The following is a 24,118-nucleotide window of genomic DNA, read 5'->3' on the forward strand; positions in this document are numbered from 1 at the left end:
AACCATACCCTGAGCACTTCTGTGTATATTGTCTATTCCAGTAAATACTAGGATGGTGGAAAAGTAATTGTGGTTTCAGACCATGAATTTTAAATCACGGTAACTAGGCTCAAACACATCTTTATTAATCAAAATAGGAACTATTACAGTCAACATGTTTCTGCCATGAGAAATAAGTTTATTACTGTAGCGTAAAAATCCATGTTTCAGAATTTGATGAACTCTTGGGAATCATTTTCTGCCTTGTGTTGATTGTGGAAGCATTTTCCCTGCAAAAAGTTGTTGAGGTGCTTGAAGAAATGGTAGTCGATTGGCAAGAGGTCAGGTGAGTACGGAGCATGAGGCATAACTTCATAGCCCAATTTGTTCAACTGTTGAAGCACTGGTTGTGCAACATGTGGTCAGGCAGCTAAACCCGCATCATGTTAACTACTGGGCCTGTGCACTCTGGAGTCAGTGCATCACTACTAGAGAGAGAAGCCCACACACTGCAAAGAAAGATTCCCCTTGCTCTCAAATAAGACCTGATACTGCCAAATAAAAAAAAAATTTTAAGAAAAATCAACTACAAAGACATTTTTTAAATGATCAGGAAAATTTATGTATAGATATTAGATGATATTTTTAAGTGTGAAAACAGCATTACGGTTACATATAAAATCACATACATTTTTTAGAGGTGCTTACCACAGTAATACGTGATAAAATATCCACAAAAATCTACTTTAAATATTTCTGCAGACAAGAAAGGTAGAGATATATACAGCATATATGGCTAAAATCCTCAAACATTACTGATTAAACATGAAGGGACCCGAGGTTCATTTATTCTCTCCATTTTTCTCTGTGCTTGAAATTAATAAGAGAAAATCTAGAAAAGGGAATTACAATTGAAATCTGTTTTTAAAACACAACCTTGTTTTCACTGTGCCCAACAAATTAGTACATAATTCTGCCCTTTTCTGATCTCTGAAAATTATTTACCTTTGGCCCAATAGTAGAAATTTAGTAAATTATAATTAGATGAATAGCCAAGGGAATTGATAGCATATGCAGTATACCTACATTAATTTCGATCCCTAATATTTCTGATTAAAAGAAATTCTGCCACTGTAAAATGCTCATTTGGAGAACAGTCACAACTGAGTGGAACAATGGATCAAAAAAAATGTCGGCCAATTCAGGTAGCTTTACTAAACCAAAACAAGATCTTCCTATTACATTACGTATCTTGATTTTTAGTGCCCTAAGAAAATTCAGTTACAACTCTAAATATGTGGAACTACAACTAAATATGTGGCTTAATGACATCCCGAATTAATAAATGCAAAGAAATGATCACTAACAGAAAACACTGGATGGGAATAATCAATGGGCAAATAATTTTAAAACTATTATCATACGGGTAAAGCACATCTGTTAAAGTCCAACACAGGAGAACTTAATAACTTTTTGGTCAGTGCTTCAAATTTTAAATTATTCACACAAAGGGCCTTTCTCAGCTCCTCTGAAAACAACCAATAGGGTTCCTCAAAATTATATAATTCAAACATTTCACTTATAGGCATCAGTAAATGAATCAAAAGATTTCAGATCAACCGTTCTTTCAGAGTACACTGTCTTTAGTTAACTGAGTATATGAACAGCCTGCCTCCTTCTCCCCATCACAAGTATCTCCTTCCTCCTCATTCTCTTACCTCTACCACGAGCTCGCTTGCCTCGATCTGAAGGCTTGTCCCCTTGATTGCAATCAATTCCGTTCTCTTCACCTCTAACTAAAGTGAAAAAGAGCAAACAGCTACTAAAGACAAGGACAAAAAGACTCCTTCTGCCCCTCAACAACAACAACAAGGTGTTTTAAAAAAGGTTAAAATTTAACCAAAGGGTTTGGAAAATACGATAAACAAAACCAAGCCAGAGTGGCTCAAAAAACTGACAGCAGAACTTGCTGAATTTGTAGGTGAAAATTCAAAAAGAAATCAAAATGACATACTTTTTTTTTTGTTTGGACTTGCCCTCCCATAAAGTTAAGTTTACTTCCAAAAAAATATCTTTGTTATGCAATGATAAGCAACAAAATTTGCTCATCGGTTAACTTCAAAGCCTGGAAAGGCAGACTAGCCAACTGCAATACCAAGGAAATATTGAGTTCTTGTGGGGAAGTTAACTGTTAACACAGTCTTTTCTTCTCCTCATTCCTATATTGGCATTAGTGACTCTATATAATATAGAATCTTTATGAACAATACTGGCACAGCTTGTTCCCCTCTTTCAGGACTTAATTCTGCGAGTTGTCAGTGAGGCCTTCCATGGCTACTCTCTTTAAATTTGTCAAATCCCTATTTATAATTCCCATCTCTCTGCCTTTGTTTTTCCCTAGAACATAATTTCTACATAATACCATTAAAATATTATAATATTAATATGAAATGTTACTTTTCTTTTTTATTATTACATCTCACACTACCTCCCTTAAAAGTCTTAGAAGGGCAGGGGCTTTCCTGTGGTCCAGTGGCTAAGATTCTATGCTCCCAATGCAGGGGCCCCAGGTTCAATACCTGGTCAGGGAACTAGATCCCACATGCCTGCAACTAAAGATCTGGCATGCCAACTAAGACCCAGCCCAGCCAAATAAATACATAAATAAAAGTATATATGTTTTTAAAAAGTCTTAGAAGGGCAGAGATTTCTGTATTCTTCATTGCTGTATGCCTTTAAGAATATCTTCTACATTGTAGATACTCGATAAACATCTGTGGAATAAACTAGCAAAAGTTTGTAAGGGGACATGTTAAATATTTATATTTTATTCATCCATAATTTAGCTACTTTGGTATGCCTGCACAGAAGGTAGTGTTGTTCTGGGTGAATGATGCCAAAACCTGAGTTGAATGGAAAGTACTGAGAAAAATCTTCCCTATTCAACAACTTTCCTCTTAATCTAAACCCTGCAAATACCATGAATATCCATAAGTAGGGAAGAATAAACAGCTTTACCTATCAGCCAACAAAAAAACCCTTCTTTAAAATTAGAAGATGCACTAGATTAGAGAAGGCAGTCTTAAGACACAACCGAACTATCTACAGCCCAGGTCAGTGCTAATATGAAACTGTATCAGCTGGGTTTCTAACAAACTGCTCGGTTGTAGCTAAGTGTTACCTACATTAGCAAATATTGCATTAAGGAAGTGGATTTATGGCCATTCATTGAATCATTTTGACAGCTCTTTAGTATACATGAAAATTTTCATAAAGCAAAGCTGAGGCTAAAAGTCTACTTACACTCTCTCCCACGATTGCCACCTCTTACTTTCCGGTTGTTGTTTCCACGTCCACGGCTCACTTCTCTCTCACTTCTCTTCTCTCTATTCTCTTTGTTTTCTGAACTTTCTTTTCCAAAATTCTTCTTCTTCCCTCCTACAGTCTCCCATGAAGTCTACCGAAAATAAGAGGATTTATTCAGAGATGTCACTTAAAGTGTGTACAATCATCAAGTGTGTGTGCATTTATCTTTTGAACCTAATTACCCATGCCTTACACCTTGCATGCCTACCATTCTAATTCTTCTCCATAAATGTACTGTACTTTCTGATGATAAAGACAGCAAATCTCTTGCTAGGTTCCTATTGCTATGGAGAGCACAACAGATTACAGCACTAGCTTAACTGACAACATACTTATGTTGTCCCATGACAGAGCCTTTTTCTATACTGATAAGAATAAAGCAAATGTTATTTCCCCAAGCTCCCACTCTATACCATCCCCACCTACCTCAGTAGTAGGCCAAACACCTACTAATATACAGACCTAGTTCAAAGATTTTACCCTAAAATCTCAGGAATACAATTTTCCCTATTCAGTTGTCTAAGGTAACCATCTTAAAGAATTTAGTCGTTGACAAATTTGAGGTTAGTTTTTAAGTACGGAAAATTTCAGCCCCCAAAGACGTGTTCTCATGAGAGGTTAAATGATTTATATAACCTCCTTTCTCCCACAAATCAAATCATACACAGGGAAATCGTGGAGAAAAGAATGAAACACTATGTTCTTATAGATATGAGTATTAGGATATCCATCAGGATGTTGTTGGGAGATCCCAAAACTGACCCATTCGTTTCTATTTACTTTTCCATAACTTACTCACGAGGGATTTGAAGTGATTCAATTTCAAACTAAGCAATAACTATTTTAAACTTAAACTTACAGTGTCTGAATTCCCCTCCAGCAATATGTTAATAGCTTTGTTGACATCTCCATTACAGTCATGTAGAGCCACTATGCATTCATCCTGATTTTTTCCTGTCACCTCCATAAGCTGTTGAAATTATAAGAAAAAGATTAGGGGAACGCAAAATTGGCACTTGATATTAATTTTAAGATTCTACTATATAAAGACAAAGATTATGCAATCCTTCCACAAGAAGATGGCCTCTTCCAGACTCCAAGTGTACAATCTAAGAACAGGTTTACTTGCTTTTTGTGGTGACTCCATGTCTTTCCACCAAAACTGGCCAAGTCAAGCTACAAATCAACCTTCCTCCAAGCTGACCAAGCACCAGATTCTCAATCAGCAGTATATACATACATACATACATACCAACATTCTCAGAACATTCAGGATCAGCTTTATGACTGCTCAAACTAGTTCATAGGCCTGGGGTTCCCAAGTGTCTAAACTACTCAAGTGTTAAGTGGGACTATATATATTTCAAAAAATACCGGAGTGGGTTGCTGTTTCCTTCTCCAGGGGATCTTCCTGACCCAGGGATCGAACCTGGGTTTCCCGTACTGCAGGCAGAATCTTTACAGTCTAAGCCACCAGAGAAGCCCTCCCAAAGACCAAGTATGAGTATATGGCCACAAATGCCAAACATCCAGTCCAACTCCTTGCATTGTACAATAGTCTAGCAGTCTCTGACAATGTTCCCTATGTGGGCTATCCCTGCTTGGTTTAGAACATTCCACGTACAAAATAATCTACAACACTTTAGTGAAAGTCACTCAGTCATGTCCGACTCTTTGCAACTCCCCCTGGACTGGAGGCTGCCAGGCTCCTCTGTCCATGGAATTCTCCAGGCAAGAATACTAGAGTGTGTTGCCATGCCCTTCTCCAGAGGATCTTCCCAACCCAGGGATCAAACCCAGGTCTCCTGCATTGCAGGTGGATTCTTTACTGTCTGAGCCACCAGAGAAGCCCTATAACACTCTAAGGTCTCACAATTAGAATTTGGCAGCTATCACAAAACTCACTCTTAGACATACTATTTTCTCAAGTAGCCTCAACAGGGTACTATTGTTTGAAATTAAAGAAATCTCCTTGGTGGACTCCCTTTAACAAGAGATATTAAGCTATTTAATATGTTCAACACAAGAACAACCACAGATTAGGCACAATATAGGTTTCTCAATTATTAGTGAGCAAATGTATGATCTAAATATCTGTTGTGTTTAACTACATTTAACTATTTCAAAATGCACCAATATCAGCTGCATTTCAAAATACTTTGACCCCAACATCTGAAATGATTTCTCTGTGGTCATAAAACAATTAGTCTATCAAAAAGGCAGGTCTCCTGATCTCGTAAATACAGCTCTTTACACCACCCCATTCCATCTGATTTCCTTCCTGTGTTATCCAACAAGGCTGTATACACTCTATAGCTTTCCAGTGCTTCAGTCTTTGGATGTCTACTAACGAGGTTAGATTTTTATCAAGAATCTGTAGTGACCCAACACCCATCACATGCAGTTATTAAGATGCACAGCTACTGTCGAAATTCCCTCAGTGGCTGGATTAGTAAGAGAACCATCGTTAAAACTTAAAGCTCTGAACTCCTGTACCAGTGTTCTTGTTTGTGTGTCTGCCATGCTCTTCAGATAAATATGTAGAAGTATGTCTCAAATAATTCACAAACCTCACTCCAGTGAATGAGGTCTATGACTCTTTAAGAAATCCTTTCTACAGACGGCTTTCCAAAAATATCACTGTAAGTCTGATGACAGCAACTTAGGTAAGAACAGAGTTTACCACAGTAAAGCGCTAAAAGGTTCACCAAGGGACTTTCATTACAGGGAATTATTGGTAGATGTCTACCAAGGTAAGGGTTAGAGCTTGGTTTCTAGAATCTTGAATGGAAAGAAACTCTTATCAAGAAAGAATAGCATGAAAGTAATGTTATCTCACTCAAGTTCTAAATGAAGACATCACCCTAAAATTTAATAACTTTTCCAATCTATGTTTGGAATCATCACAATATGTGAAAATGCAATTCAGCTCTTCCTTAACATCAAACAAAATTTTCTGAGAATTTGTCAAATACTAAATATACTCTCTATGCACAAGTATATACAATGTCAGCCTGCTTTCACAAATGCTCACTGTTCACATGTAACACTAATAACTCAGAAAAGTTCTACTGCTAAAATCGCTTCATTCTAGCCACCAATACAGGTATTTAATCACCAGTTCAAAATCCAATTATTTGCAACTAAGCAAAAAACATAATTTAAAATAAGAATCTCTAGTGAAATTACCTTTTAAAGCACAGTAAAATAGATTACAAAAATAACAGCATCCTTTGCCAGAAACATACCTGTTTAACTTTAGCTTCAAACTCTGAATCATTTTTATCAAAGATCACTTGAGCAAGACGCATCTGTTCAGCTGTTGCCTGGAAAATCAAATACAATTGTTAAAGATTCAATGCCAAAACCTGGTGCAAACAGATAAAAGTTCTCAATCACTATGGTTACAGAAATACTGATTAACTAAAAAAACAAAGGGACTCTGAATTTAGACCTCTTAAGTGTATATAATGTATTCCCATAAAGTAAATAAGTACCAAATTAAATAGCGTAAAGGTCCCATTCCTTTGGCCAAATGACCTAAATTAAGTCCTGTTCATTTTCATTAGCCATGTGACTCATTTAAATTTTCTTTTTTGAATTTTCTTTCCCTTGAGGAGATGAAGTTACAGCATAACAGCAAGTGGAAGAACAGGAAGCAGTGCAAACTTCCAGAATACAGGCCTAGACCCAGCCTTGCTGTCAAAAAACAAAAGAGCTTTGCTATCAACTCAAAAAAGACCAGTTCTGAAGAGAAGGCTGTACTTACCTAAATGAAAACTTTTAAGTTACATTTTTATTTTTAGCCAGTTTTTTTTTTAACAATTTTCATTTAACAGAATTTGAAAAGAATCAACTTTCAAACACTAAAATTAGTCAGCTACAGAGAAAATTCTTTTCCAGCTGCTTTTTTCTCTCAAAACCATTTTTCTAAAAAAAAAGACCAAGTTACTGAATTTTTGAGGTTTACATTTGTAATATTTCTGTCAATTAAAAATTTAGAAAGGTATTAAAAAAAAAAAAGTAATTCTTGGGAATTCCCTGGAGGTCCAATAGTTAAAACTCTGCACTTTCACTACCGAGGGCATGGGTTCAATCCCTGGTCAAGAAACTAAGATCCCACAAGCTGCATGATACAACAAAAATAAATAAAAAGATTTTTTTAAAAACTTGAAAGAAAATCTGAAAAGGTAACTTGTGCAGTGAGTTAACAGCAACATACCAATTTGGTTCCTTGGCTCTGACAAAGGTACCATAATAGTGACAACAAAACCAGATGAGGGATATACAGGAAATCTCTGGTCTCTTGGCAACATTCTAATAAATCTAAAATTACTCCAGGGCTTCCTTGGTGGCTCAGTTGTGAAGACTCTGCCTGCCAGTGCAGGAGACACAACACAGGTTTGATCCCTGGTCCAGGAAGACTCCACATGCAGCAGGGCAACCAGAACCACTGAGCCTGTGCTCTAGAGCCTGGGAGCCACAACTACTGAGTCCACAGACCCTAGAGCCCATTATCCTAACTAGAGAGTAGCCCCCACAGCTAGGAAAAAGCCCATGCAGCAACTAAGACCCAGCACAGACAAAATAAATAATAAATTATTTTGGAGTAACTTTATTTAAGTAAAGTTACTACTGCTAGCTAAAATCTATACTAACTCCTAACATAAACATTTTTAAAGTTAAATCATTTAAATTACTGAATGAGCTTGGAGTGGGGGATTCACTAAATGCTAATAATAAATAGCTTTTCATCACTGCTTTTAATATAGATTCATAATAATCTTGATGGCGGGGGTGAGGGGGTGGTTACATTTTTTTACAATGTAAAAACACTTTTCTTAAGGCCTTTCCAGTTCATGTGTGTGGCTGATTATTCAAGCCCCAGATAGCTTTGGCCAGTTCCCTCCAACCAGATGGCCAATCCTTTGATCCCAACCTATGCCTGCTGTGATCTCAGCTGAAGTGCTCTTTCATTACAGAAAGCAGTTTACATTACAGAAACACTGTCTACATATATGGCAAATTTTACCTCAATCCTCATCAGTATACATAAGGGCCTTCTTTACATATACCCTCAAATGAGAAGTCCCAGTGCTGCAGTCTAAAGAACCAAGGTATGAAATAACTGAATGAGGTAAAAGAGAAAACCAAAGGGGAAAATGAGTTCTGGAAAGATGGCACTTCCACATTATATATCTGAGTTTTGGGTAGTGGCAACCACTTATGAATCAAAGTAAACCACTGGGACAGGGCTTCCCTGGTGGTCCAATGGTTAAGAATCTGCCTCACAATGCAGGGGACACAGGTTCAATCCTTGGTATGGGAAGATTTCACATGCCACGGAGCAACTAAGCCCATGCACCACAACTGAGCCTCCATTCTAGAGCCGTCAAGCCACAACTACTGAGCCCACGTGACGAGTAGCTAGAGCCCATGCTCAACAAGAGAAGCTTCTGCAACAAGAAGCCCACACACCACAACCAGAGAGTAGCCCCAGCTTGCTACAACTAGAGAAAAGCCTGAGCACAGCAACAAAGACCCAGCACAGTCAAAAATAAAAATAAACAATTTTTAAAAACCCACTGGGATAAAAACAAGAATATATATACTATATATATATATGAATCATTTTGCTGTACAGCAGTAATTAACACATTGTAAATCAACTATACTTCTATAAAAATAAATAATAAAATTCAAAATAAATTTTTAAAAAATGAAATAAACCATTGGGGCTCTTAGTGCTAAAATCCTACGTGATTAATTTCTGTCCATTTTCCCTAATACCAATCCCTCCTAGTCTCTGAACTTCGAGTCTAAAAATTGTGCCTCACTCATATTCACTCCAGTACTCTTGCCTGGAAAATCCCATGGATGGAGGAGCCGGTAGGCTACAGTCCATGGGGTAGCTAAGAGTCAGACACGACTGAGCTACTTCACTTTCACTTTTCACTTTTATGCATTGGAGGAGGAAATGGCAACCCACTCCAGTGTTCTTGCCTGGAGAATCCCAGGGATGGAGGAGCCTGTTGGGCTGCCGTCTATGGGGTCGCACAGAGTCGGACATGACTGAAGCGACTTAGCAGCAGCAGCAGCAGCATATTCACTCAGGCTTGCTCCAATCCAAGCATATGAATGCTCATCGCTTCTTAACCTAAATTTCCTTAAATAACAGAACTTACACACAGCCTACAAGAAAATCACAGTGACTCTTAAAGTAACTACCTAATACCAAAAACTACTTACTTGGCACTCACATATTTTTCTGATATCAAAAGCAAAATACTAACCATTGGTACTTTGTAGGGTCACATTATCGATTATAAACACCTGTATTATGTTTATTGGCTGCATAAAAATCTACTAGATAGGTCTTGCATTTTACTTACTCTATAAACTTTCATTACAATCTAAACACTACAGGAGTCATTATTACACTTAGTCTTCTATATATATCCAGGATAGCGTTCTTAGAACACATACAAAGATGGGTCAAAGAAGTGCCTAGAAAAAAGTTAAAAGAAGTTTCATACATCTGCTCAAAAATGCTCCTCACAAAGGCTGAAAAAATTTACAATCAACAGTGTAAAAGGGTCTGCTTTATCAAAATTCAGTTTTTAAAAAATGCAAATTTAACCAATTGAAAATAAAGATCTCTATTTGGTTTGATTTTACTTCGTAGATCATTAGTAAGAGTAATCTTTTTAAAAATAAACTTACTAATATGCTGATGATAAAAAAAGACTATGAAACAGAGTGTAGGAGAGCTGAAACATCTTCATTTTGCAACCACCACAGAAAAATTAATTCAAATATGCATCATCAATGAATGCTCATTCTAAAGGGGAAAGTTTGGTGAGGAAGAGATTATTTACACAGGGTCTCAAAGTGTCTCCACAAAGATTATTTTTTAGTTGTTGGCCAAGACATCATAACAATAAGGGAAATGGGCAAAACCTTGACTGAGTGATCAAAATTAACATCCTCAGTGAGGGCAGAGACATCATGTGACGCTACACGTGGGACTCAGAAATACTCCATGTCAGTTAAACAGCATTCCAAACAGACATCTATAACCTGAATCTAATCATAAGGAAACATCAAACAAATTCAAACTGAACATTTTTTACAGTAACTGGCCTTCTTCAAAATTGCTATTATTTCAGAAGACCAAGAAAGGCTGAGAACGGTTCCAAATTAATGAAGACTAAAACAGCCTGCCAAGCAAATAGGATATGATGATTTTGTACTGGAAAGAAACATGATATAAAAGACATTATTAGAGTAAATGACTTTACTGGAATAAATGAAAGTTCCACATTGACAAAACTGGAATATTACCTGTAGAGAACACTGCAGATGCAGCAATGATAAATTTTATGAAATTTGATGGTGGAACTGTGTCTGCACAAAGAAATATCTTTGTTCTAACTTTACGGCAAAACTAAAATCCCAGAGGCAGGACTTCTCTGGTGGTCCAGTGGCTAAGACACTGTGCTCTCAATGCAGGGGGCCCAGGCTTGATCCCTGGTCAGGGAACTAGGTCTCAAATGCTACAACTAATAATTTGTATGCCACAACTAAAAGATCCCTTGTGTCTCAACTAAACCCCAGTACAGCCAAATAAATAAATAAATAAATAAATAAATAAATAAATATAAAATCCCAGGGACAACAACAACATAACACTAGGTGGCAAGGTATCTCTTACAAACCTCAAAATACAAACATGACAAGAAAAAAAACAACAGTTACAACATCTGCATGGAATTAACTGTGGCAGAGGCCAGCACCGGGGTGCCTGACTAGTCGAAGAACAGGAAACCCCATGTAGCCAAGTGGCATTTATGCGAAAGTAAGGTTGGCCAATTTGTGAACAGTACCTGGTACTATAGGGTTTTGACAACTCCAATAGCAAACTAAGTGACAGGATTGCAGAAAAGTTGAAATAGGCTGGAGTAGTACCATCATAAACTACTGAAACTGACCAGCAGCCATGACATTAAAAGATGTTTATACTCCTTGGAAGGAAAGTTATGACCAACCTAGACAGCATATTAAAAAGCAGAGACATTACTTTGCCAACAAAGGTCCATCTAGTCCAGGCTATGGTTTTTCCAGTAGTCATGTATGGATGTGAGAGTTGGACTATAAAGAAAGCTAAGGGCAGAAAAATTGATGCTTTTGAACTGTGGTGTTGGAGAAGACTCTTGAGAGTCCTTGGACTGCAAGGAGATCCAACCAGTCCATCCTAAAGGAGATCAGTCCTGGGTGTTCATTGGAAGGACTGATGTTGAAGCTGAAACTTCAATACTTTGGCCACCTGATGCGAAGAACTGACTCATCTGAAAAGACCCTGATGCTAGGAAAGACTGAGGGCAGGAGGAGAAGGGGACGAGGGGATGAGATGGTTGGATGGCATCACCGACTCAATGGACATGAGTTTGAGTAGGCTCTGGGAGTTGGTGATGGACAGGGAGGCCTGGTGTGCTGCGGTTCATGGGGTCGCAAAGAGTCGGACACGACTGAGTGACTGAACTGAACTGAACCCCTTTAGGATAAACAAACTCCCAACAAATCAGAAATAGAAGGGAACCTCCTCAACTTAATAACAACTTCAACGTAAACCAACAACTTTAACAATCTACTTACTGGTAAAAGACAACTGAAAGCTTTCCTCCTAACATCAAGAACAAAATAAGGATGTTTTTTCCAGCCATTTGTACTGGAGGGTCTAAACAGACAAAGTCTTTCAGCAATTAAGTGAGGAAAGTAGAATATATGCATGAACTAAATTCTTATGGCTAAAATGCCAACACACACATACATACTCACTCTCTCTCTCTCTCTCAGGAAAATGCCCAAACTTGAGAAAAACATAGTACAAGTATTATACAGGATAAGGCCAACAGTAATTTGGTAAATAACCATCATGTAACTGTTCATCAATGAAGAATTATCTTTCTATAAGATCAAAAAGTTCCTATTATAAAAATTATTAAATCACAAAGTACAGCTTCTGTTTTATGGCTAGGAAGATTTCAGAGGTAGTAATCCAGTTCAACTCCATACTGCACCCCTATGTAATTTACTCATGCTTTATGCTGGGTGTTACTGGCACAGGCCTCCTAACTACCAAAGGTGTGGCGTATCCAGTGTTAACAGCCATGCTGCCTCCCGACTAGGGAAGAAGCTATTTGAACAGTCTAAGAAAGCAGTCATGAGAGTCCAGGCTAGTGTGGCCACGAGACGGAAGGGATGTAAAAGGAGATGTTTCTTCTATCACTTTATACTTGCAGACTGAGAAAAGTGACCACAAGTGCAAGATCTGGGAGAACTCTGCCTACTTTCGTCATAGGAAACCTGTGAGAATCCAATGAAAAGAGGCACACAGAATGAGGGAAACGAGAATGGGGGGCAAGTGGAAAGCAGTCAATAGTACATAAGATCACCAGAACCCTAAAGCAGGTGTCTATACCAAGAAATTAAAATGAGCACAACTTTCTGGGGTGAAGGTGATGTTCTGTTATCTTGATAGGAGACTGGGTTACACAAAATGTATACAAAAAACATATTTAAAAATATATTTAAGTGATCTGATACACTTAAATGCACCTGTATGTTAATTTCACCTAAAAAAAAAAGAGAAACCTAGACAAATATTAAGCTCTAATTAATGACATATAAGCAAGAGTGTCCAAGGGTAAATCATATTGATGTATTTGAAATGCATAAAAAAATAAGATAGCATGATGGATACCTAGTCTCATGTGATAAAAACAAATAGAGCAAAGAAGTAATTGTGAGGGGGCTGTCCTGGTGGTGTGTGGTTAGGGATCCACCTGCCAATGCAGGGAACACCGGTTTGATTCCTGGTCCGGGAACATTCCACGTGTCGCAAGGCAACTAAACCCATGCACCACAACTATGGAGCCTGCGTGCCCTAGAGCCTGTGCTCTGCTACGAGAAGCCACCACAATGAGAAGCCTGCACACCACAACTAGAGAGTAGCTCCCAGCTCTCTCTAACTAGAGAAAGCCTATGAACACCAACGAAGACCCAGGGTAGACAAACACATAAACAATTTTTTAAAGGTAATTGTGAACTTGTGGGTGTTCGCTGTACAAGTCTTTCACCTTCTCTTTATATTTGAACATTTTCACAATAAAATATTGGGGGGGAGAATTTCAGCAGACAAGAAAAGAAGGCCTGGAAGAAGGTTAAAAATAAAGGACCAAGGAAAAGAAGGGGGAAAAACAGATGTTGAACAGGAGCTATAATAAAAAATATAAATGAAATCAGACAGAGAAAGACAAGTACTATTCGATGTCACTTATATATGAAATCTAATAAATAATACTAATGAATCTATATACAAAACAGAAACAAGACTCACAGACATAGAAAACAAAACTGACAGTTAAAAAGGGGAAAGGACGTGGAGGTGGGACAGATGAGGAGTATGGGATTAATGGATACAAACTACTATACAAAATATAGTTAAGGCACAAGGAATTACTGCATAACACAGGGATCTGTATTCAGTATCTTTTAATAACTATAATGGTAAATAATCTGAAATACATACATATAATGGAGTCACTCCACTGTACACTTGAAACTAACAATGTTGTAAATCAACTATACTTCAATTAAAAAAATACACACACACACACACACACACACACACACAATAAATGGGGGAAAATATCCAGGAAACTGAACCACAGACCAGTTGGAGAAATTCACTCACTGTATGATGTTTATTAGCGGAATAAATTCACTCACTGTATGATGTTTATTAGCGGAATATGCCTAGTTCAAGACATCTCGCAGAGAAAATACAGCATACAACAATTTTACAGGGTATATGATACACCAAAGACAGGGACTCTGGCTATAATATCTTTCTGAAAAGGGATGTGGGATCAATTAAAAATAATACGGCAGGGAGGGAAATAGCTACAATAATACCTCTAAAGGCAGCAACTTTTAAACTTAAAAATTGCTAGAGAATTGTCTGTGCTTCCTAAATATACACAAGTTACAGAAACAAAGAACACTCCTCTAACTCTATTAAATATCTTATAAAATATTAGTAAGAAAAATACTCAAGTTGACGAACTTTCACTAAAGACTATAAGCAGAAAAGTTACTGCCAACAGCATTTTGCTGTAGGCAACAGTCTAGGGCTTCTATACATTTCCTTATTTTCATTTGGATACTTTTGCACCCACACATTTCTAACCATAAAATCATTCTTCAATACCATATGTAAGATAAATACTAATCACTAATTTATTCAGACAGCTTTTTCCGCTTAAATACTATGAATGAAATACTCTTTGCATTTCTTTTCAGTGATATCATCATTTTATTCCTAAGAGATTATAGACCATCTAGACACAACACAGCTGATGCACTTAATAGGAGTACAGTATTGCAACACTAGCATAGCATATTGATGAAATATAAAGCATTTTAAATCAGAACCTTAAATATTCTTTTCCTTTGCTGACTACCCTAGTCAAGAGAAAATTACTTTAAATATTCAATAACCAAAGCACCAAATTAAGAGTATGATAGGAATGTTGCCAGGCTGAGCTCTAGAATGTGTCAAGAGATCTGTTCAGCTTCTGAAATCAGAGGAAAAAAGCAGAATCAAGGGGTAAGTTAACAAGGTTACACACGCTCCCCCCCAATCACAAACATTAGTGACATACAACTGTTGAGTGGAACAATGAAAAGTCTTGCCAAGAAAAACAGCATTACTACCTCTCTTCCTCTGGATCTCTCTTCCATTCACTTGGCTTATAATGAGCTAAAGCTACTTTCACAATGAACAATGTGTTCATAGCTTTTCTAGTGGAGCCAAATGTTTTGGGCTGGATCTGGCACCTAGTAGATTTGGAAAATACAATGAAGTCAGATTTTGTTTTACAAATCACCCTTATGCTCACCATCTAAAGATAAGTATTGTTAGTTATAATTAATTACTTAGAAGATGTTTGCTTCTTGGAAGGAAAGCTACGACTAACCTAGACAGTGTAAAGCAAAGATATCACTTTGCCAACAAAGGTCTGTATATTCAAAGCTATGGTCTTTCCAGCAGTCACGTACAGATGTGAGAGTTGGACCATAAAGGCTGAGCACCAAATTAACGCTTTCAAACTGTGGTGCTGGTGAAGACTCTTGAGAATCCCTTGGACAGCAAGATCAAACCAGTCAATCCTAAAGGAAATCAACCCTGAATATTCATTGGAAGGATAGATGCTGAAGCTCCAATACTTTGGCCACTTAATGCAAACAGCTGATTCATTGGAAAAGACCCTGATACTGGGAAAGACGGAAGGCAAAAGGAGAAGAGGGCAACAGAGGATGAGAAGGTTGGATGGCATCACCGATTCAATGGACATGAACTTGAGCAAACTCTGGGAGATAGTGAGGGACAAGGAGGCCGGGGGTGCTGCAGTCCATGGGGTCGTAAAGAGTCGGGCATGACTTAGCAACTGAACAACAATTAAGAACTATTCTTTTTGCTTAAATGTTTTAACAGTTAGGTTATAAGCAAAATACTGGGTCCTTTCAGTAACCAGGCCTTTTTCATTAAAATTTCAAATATTATTATAATCATTTCATAACATATGCAAAATATACAATAAGAGTAAAAGCTACCACTTCCTGAATAGAACTTAAATAATTTCTAATTCCTTTCAAGCATTCTGTAAAGTAAATATTGTGAAATTAATAAAGGGTTCACTAAAATGGAATCAGGAGACCAGAAGGGGAAACTCTAAGGCAGTACTACTAGAGGTCAATTACAGGAAAAACTAACATTGCAGGTAGGCCCCAATGGGAAAAGATGTACATTGCATCCCTACAAGAAATCAACTATTTCAGCAACTCAGTTAATGAGAAACCCTTATTACCCTATACCTCACTTTTCTCTAATGGACTTTTGTTCAAAACAACCCCTCCCAACTTCCTCATCTTTCTCTGTAAAATAAGGTTCCTCTGTTTCTGAGACTTGCCTATGGTTTCTGTGATGGCTTGCTTATTCTGTATTGCAATTCTCTACTATTCCCAAATAAGCCCATTTTTCCTCATAACGTAACTTTTTAAGTTTAACATTATCACACTCCATTTTACATTTTTTAAAACTAGAGTGTTTTTCTATTTCCTCACATGATACTAGATAATCAAGTGACAAAATTACCAGTTTACAAGACAAACTTATGTTCTATACCTCATATATGATGCATTAAGTACAGATCATCATTTCTGTGGTACTTCTACCAAAAATGCATAAACTCCCTCTAATCATGAAGAAATATCAGACAAACTAAAACTGGGAAACATTCTATAAAATAAATGCCATATATTCTTCAAATACATCAGTGTCATGAAACAGAGGAAGTCCTACATTAAAAGAGACTGAAGAGGGACTTCCCTGGTGGTCCAGTGGCTAAAACTCCATGCTCCCAATGTAGGTGGCTGGGTCTATGCCCTGGTCAGGAAACTAGATCCCACGTGCCACAACTAAGACCCACAGCAGTCAAATAAATAAATGATATTTCAAAAAAGAAAGACTAAAGAAAACTGATGCCTGAATACAATGTATGATCAAGGACTTAATTAGCTAAAAAGGACATTATTGGGACAATCGGGGAAATATGAATACAATGTACAGGTTACATCAGATGAACTGATTTTCTGATTTTTGATAATTGCTTTGTGACTACATAAAATAAGATCCTTGTTTTTTTAAGAAATGCATACTGGACTTCCCTGATGGTCTAGTGGTTAAGAATCCGCCTGCTAATGCAAGGAACACAGATTCAATCCCTGGTCCAGGAAGATTCCACATGCCACAGAGCAACTCAGCCTGTGCACCACAACTACTGAGCCGGTGCGCCCTAGAACTGAAGGAAGCCTGCACACAGCATCAAAGACCCCGGGCAGCCATAAACAAATAAATGTTTAAAAAAAAAAAAAAAGAAATGCATACTGCAATATTTAGGGATAGAGATGCACCATATCTGCAATTTATTCTCAAAAGGTTTGAGGGAAAAAACTATTAAAAAAAAAAAAAAAAAGGTTTGAGGGAAAAGTTGTGTGTCGCTTCTCCTTTGTAGAAGGAGAGAGAACAGGATAAATTAGCAAACATGGCAAAAATGTTAAAATCTGGGGGGAATCTAGAAGAAGGAAATTCAGAAATTATATGTACTACTCTCAAAATGTTTCTCTAACTCTCCAAGCAATTTTTCTTTTAAACTGAGGTATATAATAACATCTCATTGGTAAAGTGGCAAACTTAGGTCCCAAACCCAGGTTTACTCAGATTCAAAAGAGCTCATGGTCTTCTTACACCCTGCTGCCTCGATAGGGTGTCTCAGTACACCTCTACCATTAGACATTTAGATTGGGCAGGAAGTATCTTCTGGAATGTGGGACACACATTCCACCCTCCATTTCAGGTTGCTTCCTTAAGAAACACTTTCTGGAATAGGGTTAATGATTTTACTAATACTGTTTTGAGAAATTTTCACCAAACTTTTTTTTACAAGGAAAGTCAGAAATCTAAGTGTCTAGGAATCCTTTTCAAAGTTCAGTGGGCAGCTTTTTTCTTCTATAAAATGAGCCACCCCTAAAGGACCAATGGAAAAACTAGTAGACACAATACTTGGCGGCCCTCCTTCCTCCATTCTGTAGACTTTGATTCTCTGGAAATCAGAAATCTAAGGGTCTAGAAATCCTTCTCAAAGCTCAATGGGCGGCTTTCCAAAAATTTTATTTGGGTGGGAGATGGAGACAGTTTCCTTTTCCAACAACTCACTTTTTTTTTTTTTGGCCACACTGCACGTCTTGCCGGATCTCAGCTCCCCAACCAGGTATCATATTCATGCCTGTGCAGTGGAAGCATGGAGTCCCAACTCCTAACCCATCCGGGAAGTCCCAGAAAAGACAGCATTTTAAAAATCTCTTGTAATTCAGATTTCTCTCTACTTCAGAGTATTGTTTTCCATATACTTGAGATTTTCATATTACATTCCAGGGACACACCTAGATTAATAACAAAAAGGAGATGGCCTAGGTGCTAATAAGTAGCAGGAAAAACTTCAGGATTAAATAGTTAAGGAACAACTTTACCTGAATCAGTCCTTCCTCTTTCCTATTATAGACTATTTACTTGTTTAAAAAATTCAATGCTATCTTTTTCTTAAAAAAAAAAAAAAAAAAAATTATTTTGGCTGCGCTCAGTCTTGGTAGTTGTGTGAAGGTTTTCTCTAGTTGTGGCAAGTGGAGGCTACTGTCTAGTTGTGGTGGGCAGGCTTTTCATTGTGGTGACTTCTCTTATTGTGGAGCCTCTAAGGTGGGCGGGCTTCAGTATTTGTGGCCTACAGGGTTAGTTGCTCCATGGCACATGGAACCTTCCCAGACCAGGGATTGAACCTGTATTCCCTGCTTTGGCAGTGGATTCTTAACCACTGGACCACCAGGGAAATCCCTCAACTACCTTTTTAAAAACAAAATCCTGGGTTTCCTACAACGGAGAACATTAAAGCATATATGCCCCTTAATTTCTATAATTTTTAACAAAGAAAACAAGAGTTCCACAAAAACTTACCTGTACCACTTGTTTCTGTAGTTGTGTTGCCTGTGTCGCTGAAATCTGTGGTTTTTCCCGAGCACCTCTGGACCGGTCACTGCTCACCGAAGTCATCATATACAGTATATACAAAATAACGTATGCACAAAATAGAAAATCTGCAAGAAATCAGACATGGTAAGCAAAACTTCCAGATTACAAAAAAACAGCAAGGATAAAATTCAGGGATATGGAAGAAATATGAGATAAAACAAACATTCTCTAGAAAGGAAATTCTCAAGAAACTACCCACTAAGGATTTTAGATTCCCCTGGTAGCTTTTAAGCCAATTTCACTATGGCAGTCTAAATGTCTACGGTTTACAATTACAGCAATTTTTAAAATCAATTTATTTTTAATTGGGGATAATTGATTTACAGTATTGTGTTGGTTTCTGCCATACATCAACATGAATCAGCCATCGGTATACATATGTGCCCTCCCTCTTGAAACTCCCTCTCACCTCCTATCCAATCTCACCCCTCTAGGTTGCTATAAAACACTGGTTTGAGCTCCCTGAGTCATAGAGCAAATTCCTACTGGCTATCTATTTTACATATGATAGTGTGTATGTCTCCATGCTACTCTCTCCATTCATCCCACCTTCTCCTTTCTCTCCTCCCCTCCCCCACCCCCATATCCGTAAGTCTGTTCTCTATGTCTGTATCTCCATGCTGCCCTGCAGATAGGATCACCAGTATCACCTTTCTAGATTTCATATATATGCATTAATATACATATATGCTTTTCTTTCTGACTTACTTCACTCTATGTAATAGGCTCCAGGTTCATCCCATTAGACAAATTCTTAGAAAAGTATAATCTTTCAAAACTGAACCAGGAAGAAATAGAAAATATGAATAAACCAATCACAAGCACGGAAATCAAAACTGTAATCAAAAATCTTCCAACAAACAAAAGCCCAGGGCCAATGGCTTCACAGGCAAATTCTATGAAAAGAATCTATCCTGCTCAAATTCTTCCAGAAAATTGCAGGAGGAGGAAAACTCCCAAACTCATTCTATGAAGCCACCATCACTGATACTAAAACCCAGACAAAGATGCCACAAAAAAGAAAATTACAGGCCAATATCACTGATGAACACAGATGCAAAAATCCTCAACAAAATTCTAGCAAACAGAATACAACACATTAAAAAGGTCATACATCATGATCAAGTGGGCTTTATCCCAGGGATGCAAGGATTCTTCAACATAACAAATCAATGTGATACACCATATTAACAAATTGAAAGATAAAAGCTATACGATCATCTCAATAGATTCAGAGAAAGCTTTTTTACAAAATTCAACACTTAAGATAAAAACTCCCTAGAAAGTAGACCCAGAAGAAACATACCTCAACATAGTAAAGGCCATATACAACAAACCCACAGCAAACACTACTCTCAATGGTGATTATAGCAATTCTAAACAAAAATATAAAATATCTCAATTTTAACCAGCCATTAGTTTACCACTATACAGTTGGCCCTCTGCATCCACATATTCAACCAACCACAAATAGAAAATATTAGAAAAACATTTTTTCCAGGAAGTTCCAAAAAGAAAATCTTCAAGTTTGCCACACTATGGCAACTATTTACATAGCATTTACATTGTACTAGGTAGGCAATGGCACCCCACTCCAGTACTCTTGCCTGGAAAATACCATGGATGGAGGAGCCTGGTAGGCTACAGTCCATGGGGTCGCTAAGATTCGGACACGACTGAGCAACTTCACTTTCACTTTTCCCTTTCATGCACTGGAGAAGGAAATGGCAACCCACTCCAGTATTCTTGCCTGGAGAATCCTAGGGACGGCGGAGCCTGGTGAGATGCCGTCCACGGGGTCGCACAGAGTCAGACACGACTGAAGCGACTTAGCAAGCAAGGTATTATAAGTAGAGAAGGCAATGGCACCCGACTCCAGTCCTCTTGCCTGGGAAATCCCATGGATGGAGGAGCCTGGTAGGCTGCAGTCCATGGGGTCGCAAAGAGTCGGACACGACTGAGCGACTTCACTTTCACGCATTGGAGAAGGAAACGGCAACCCACTCCAGTGTTCTTGCCTGGAGAATCCCAGGGACGGCGAAGCCTGGTGGGCTGCCATCAATGGGGTCGCACGGAGTCGGACACGACTGAGGTGACTTAGCAGTAGGTATTGTAAGTAATCCAGAGATGACTTAAAGTATACAGCAGGATGTGTGTAGGTTATATTCAAGAATTATTTTTTTTTTTTGGGGGGGGGAAGGGGGTCTTAGTTCCCTGACCAGGGATCAAACCCATGTCCTCTGCAGTGAAAGCACAGAGTCAACCACTAGACTACCAGAGAAGTCCCCAGTTATGCCATTTTTATAAGGAAGATAAGCATCCACAAAATTATGGTATCTGAGGGAGGTCCTAGAACCAATCCTGTGCAAGATGCCAAGGGACAAGTGTATATAGTTACTACTATTAATATATGTAGTTTTAGCTGCCTCTTTCCATTTGCAGTTGGTATATGAACTCAAAGGCAACATTATGTCCAGTGGAGACTTTACTGCCAATAATCTAATTCAAAATGTGATGTCTAGGAGCAAGCTACACCTTAAGGCAAAAACCACTTATAAATAACAAATCTTCCAATAAGACAAAAACAACTGTAATTTTCCCTTATTTACTCAACATTTACTCAATAGCAACTAAGTGCCAGGCACAGAATTCAATATGCCATCAAAACACAACTACAACAACAAAACACCACTTCACACTGAATAACATGGCTACTATGGCAAAAAAAAAATTTAAATAGAATGTAAGTTTTAGAGAAGATGCAGAGAAACTGGAATCCTGAATACCACTGGCAAGAATATAAAATGGTGCAGCCGCTATGGAAAACAGTATCATGTTCCTATAAAGTAAAACTACCATCCCGTTCAATAATTCCACTTCTGGGTGTAAACCAAAGAAATTAAAAGCAGGGTCTCAAAGAGATATTTGCACACCCACGTTCATAGCTAAAAACAGCTAACAACAGCTCAGAAGTGGAAGCAACCCAGGTTTCTATCTATAGATAAAAGGTTAAGCACATAAGGAGTATAAATATACAATGGACTATTATTCAGCCTTAAAAAGGGAAGAATTTCTGACACATGCAATAAACATGAATGAACCTTGAGGATATTATGCTAAGCAAAATAGGCCAGCCACAAAAGGACAAACATCCTATGACTCTACTTACATGAGTTTCTTAGAGTAGCCCAATTTATAGGCAAAGTTGAATAATAGTTACCAGAGGTTGGGAGCTTGGGGAAATGGGGAGTTATTGTTTAATAGGTATGGAATTTTCGTTGAGGAAGAACCGTAAAAAGTTCTGAAGATGGATGGCCACAATACCATGTGAATGTAACATAAAGTGTACAAAAAGTACACTTGAAAAACAGTTAAAATGGTAAATTCTGTATACTTTATCTCAATTTAAAAAACAGTGCAACAACGCCTTAAGAGCATAATTTCCAATCTAGTATCATATATTCAGCAAAGATTCCAATCAACATGAAGACAGAACCAGGTTGTGGACCTCATACTCAGGAAGCTCCTGGAACAAACAAAACCTCTGAAACAGCATACCAAGAAAAGGCCATCTGCAACTGACACTATGAATTACCTACCAAATCCCTTTACAACATATCTTTTCTCTTGCAGTTCCCTTGCAAAGAGGGTGAAAAGCTAAATATTCAATTTCTCAGCCTCCCTTGTAGCTCGGGATGGCCACAGGCCAGTTTTCTCAAAAATAATCTGCAAAGCCCATCAGCAGATGAATGGATAAGGAAGCTGTGGTACATATACACAATGGAATATTACTCAGCCATTAAAAAGAATACATTCGAATCAGTTCTAATGAGGTGGATGAAACTGGAGCCTATTATACAGAGTGAAGTAAGCCAGAAAGAAAAACACCAATACAGTATACTAACACATATATATGGTATTTAGTCAATCAGTAAAGATAATCCTGTATGCGAGACATCAAAAGAGACACAGATAAATAGAACAGTATTATGGACTCTATGAGAGAGGGCAAGGGTGGGATGATATGGGAGAATGGCATGGAAGCATGTAAATCATATGTGAAACGAATCGCCAGTCCAGGTTCAATGCATGATACAGGGTGCTCAGGGCTGGTGCACCGGGATGACCTGGAGGGATGGGATGGGGAGGGAGGTGGAAGGGGGGTTCTGGAAGGGGAAAACATGTACACCCATGGTGGATTCATGTCAATGTATGGCAAAACAAAAACAATATTGTAAAGTTAAAAAATAGAAAATAAACTAATTATAAAAAAAAATAATAATAATAATCTGAAAAGTCACAGCACCTTAATTCAAAGTCCCCCCAAACTGGAAATATGCCAAATATGCTTCAAAGAGTGAGTACATGTAGCATATCCATACAGCTATTAACTAGCAGTAAAAAGGAATCAACTGTTGAATATGAATGAATCTCAAATACATTATACTAAATGAAAGCAGCCAGATTTAAAAAGCTGCATACTGTATGATTCCATTTTTATGACATTTTAGAAATGACAAAATTAGAGAAAGAAAGTAGATCAGTGATGGCCAAGAACTGGGGGATAATAAGGAGGTCTAACACAGGAGACAGGAGAGGTGGCTCCCTCAGATGACAGTGAAAAATTATCAAGATGACATCTTGACTATAGGAGTCCTACAGAGCAATCAAATCTAATCAGAGCAGGAAAATAGAGGGATACCAAAGAGATGTCTCCAAAAAAATGTTTTTGACCATCTTAAAAAGTTAATTTGTATATATGATAAAGTATAATCAGTGGTGGGTACACAGAAACATAAACAACAGTGAGGGGGAAAAAACCAATTACTGTTCCCCATAAAGGGTAATATGGCTCAACTGTAATGTTTATACAGTGACAGCAACTTTTTATTTAAATTTATTACATGCTGAACAACAAGCTAAATGTTTTATTTAAATTACTCACAGTAATCCTCAACACTATAGAATTTGGCATAATCCCCATTTTAAGAATCAGAAATAAAACTTGAAAAGGTTCTACAGACCAATGAGATGCAACACAGTGAGCCCCAATTGCTTATTTCCTAG

At 37.8% G+C, this 24,118-nt stretch overlaps 1 protein-coding gene across 32 annotated transcripts in view; it reads right to left on the reverse strand.

Moving 5' to 3' along the window:
* The window catches only part of UBAP2 (ubiquitin associated protein 2), a 104,911-nt gene that overhangs the window by 52,537 nt on the left and 28,256 nt on the right, over positions 1-24,118 (reverse strand). For 25 of the 32 annotated variants that reach the window (XM_081519225.1, XM_081519074.1, XM_081519251.1 and 22 more), the window contains 5 exons: positions 18,977-19,116; positions 6,594-6,671; positions 4,205-4,315; positions 3,283-3,436; positions 1,698-1,775 (listed from right to left, as the gene is read on the reverse strand). In XM_081519225.1, the coding sequence (XP_081375351.1) occupies positions 1,698-1,775; positions 3,283-3,436; positions 4,205-4,315; positions 6,594-6,671; positions 18,977-19,075 (520 nt within the window). In that variant the 5' untranslated portion in view covers positions 19,076-19,116. Of the gene's footprint in view, positions 1-1,697; positions 1,776-3,282; positions 3,437-4,204; positions 4,316-6,593; positions 6,672-9,737; positions 9,853-15,123; positions 15,247-18,184; positions 18,285-18,976; positions 19,117-19,759; positions 19,830-24,118 lie in introns of those variants that run through there. The other 7 variants (XM_081519155.1, XM_081519043.1, XM_081519215.1 and 4 more) reach the window with 3 other exon arrangements.

The sequence above is a fragment of the Giraffa tippelskirchi genome, chromosome 1 (genome assembly GCF_054371585.1).
Source record: "Giraffa tippelskirchi isolate mGirTip1 chromosome 1, T2T-mGirTip1v1.2.pri, whole genome shotgun sequence".
Classification (NCBI taxonomy): Eukaryota; Metazoa; Chordata; class Mammalia; order Artiodactyla; family Giraffidae; genus Giraffa; species Giraffa tippelskirchi.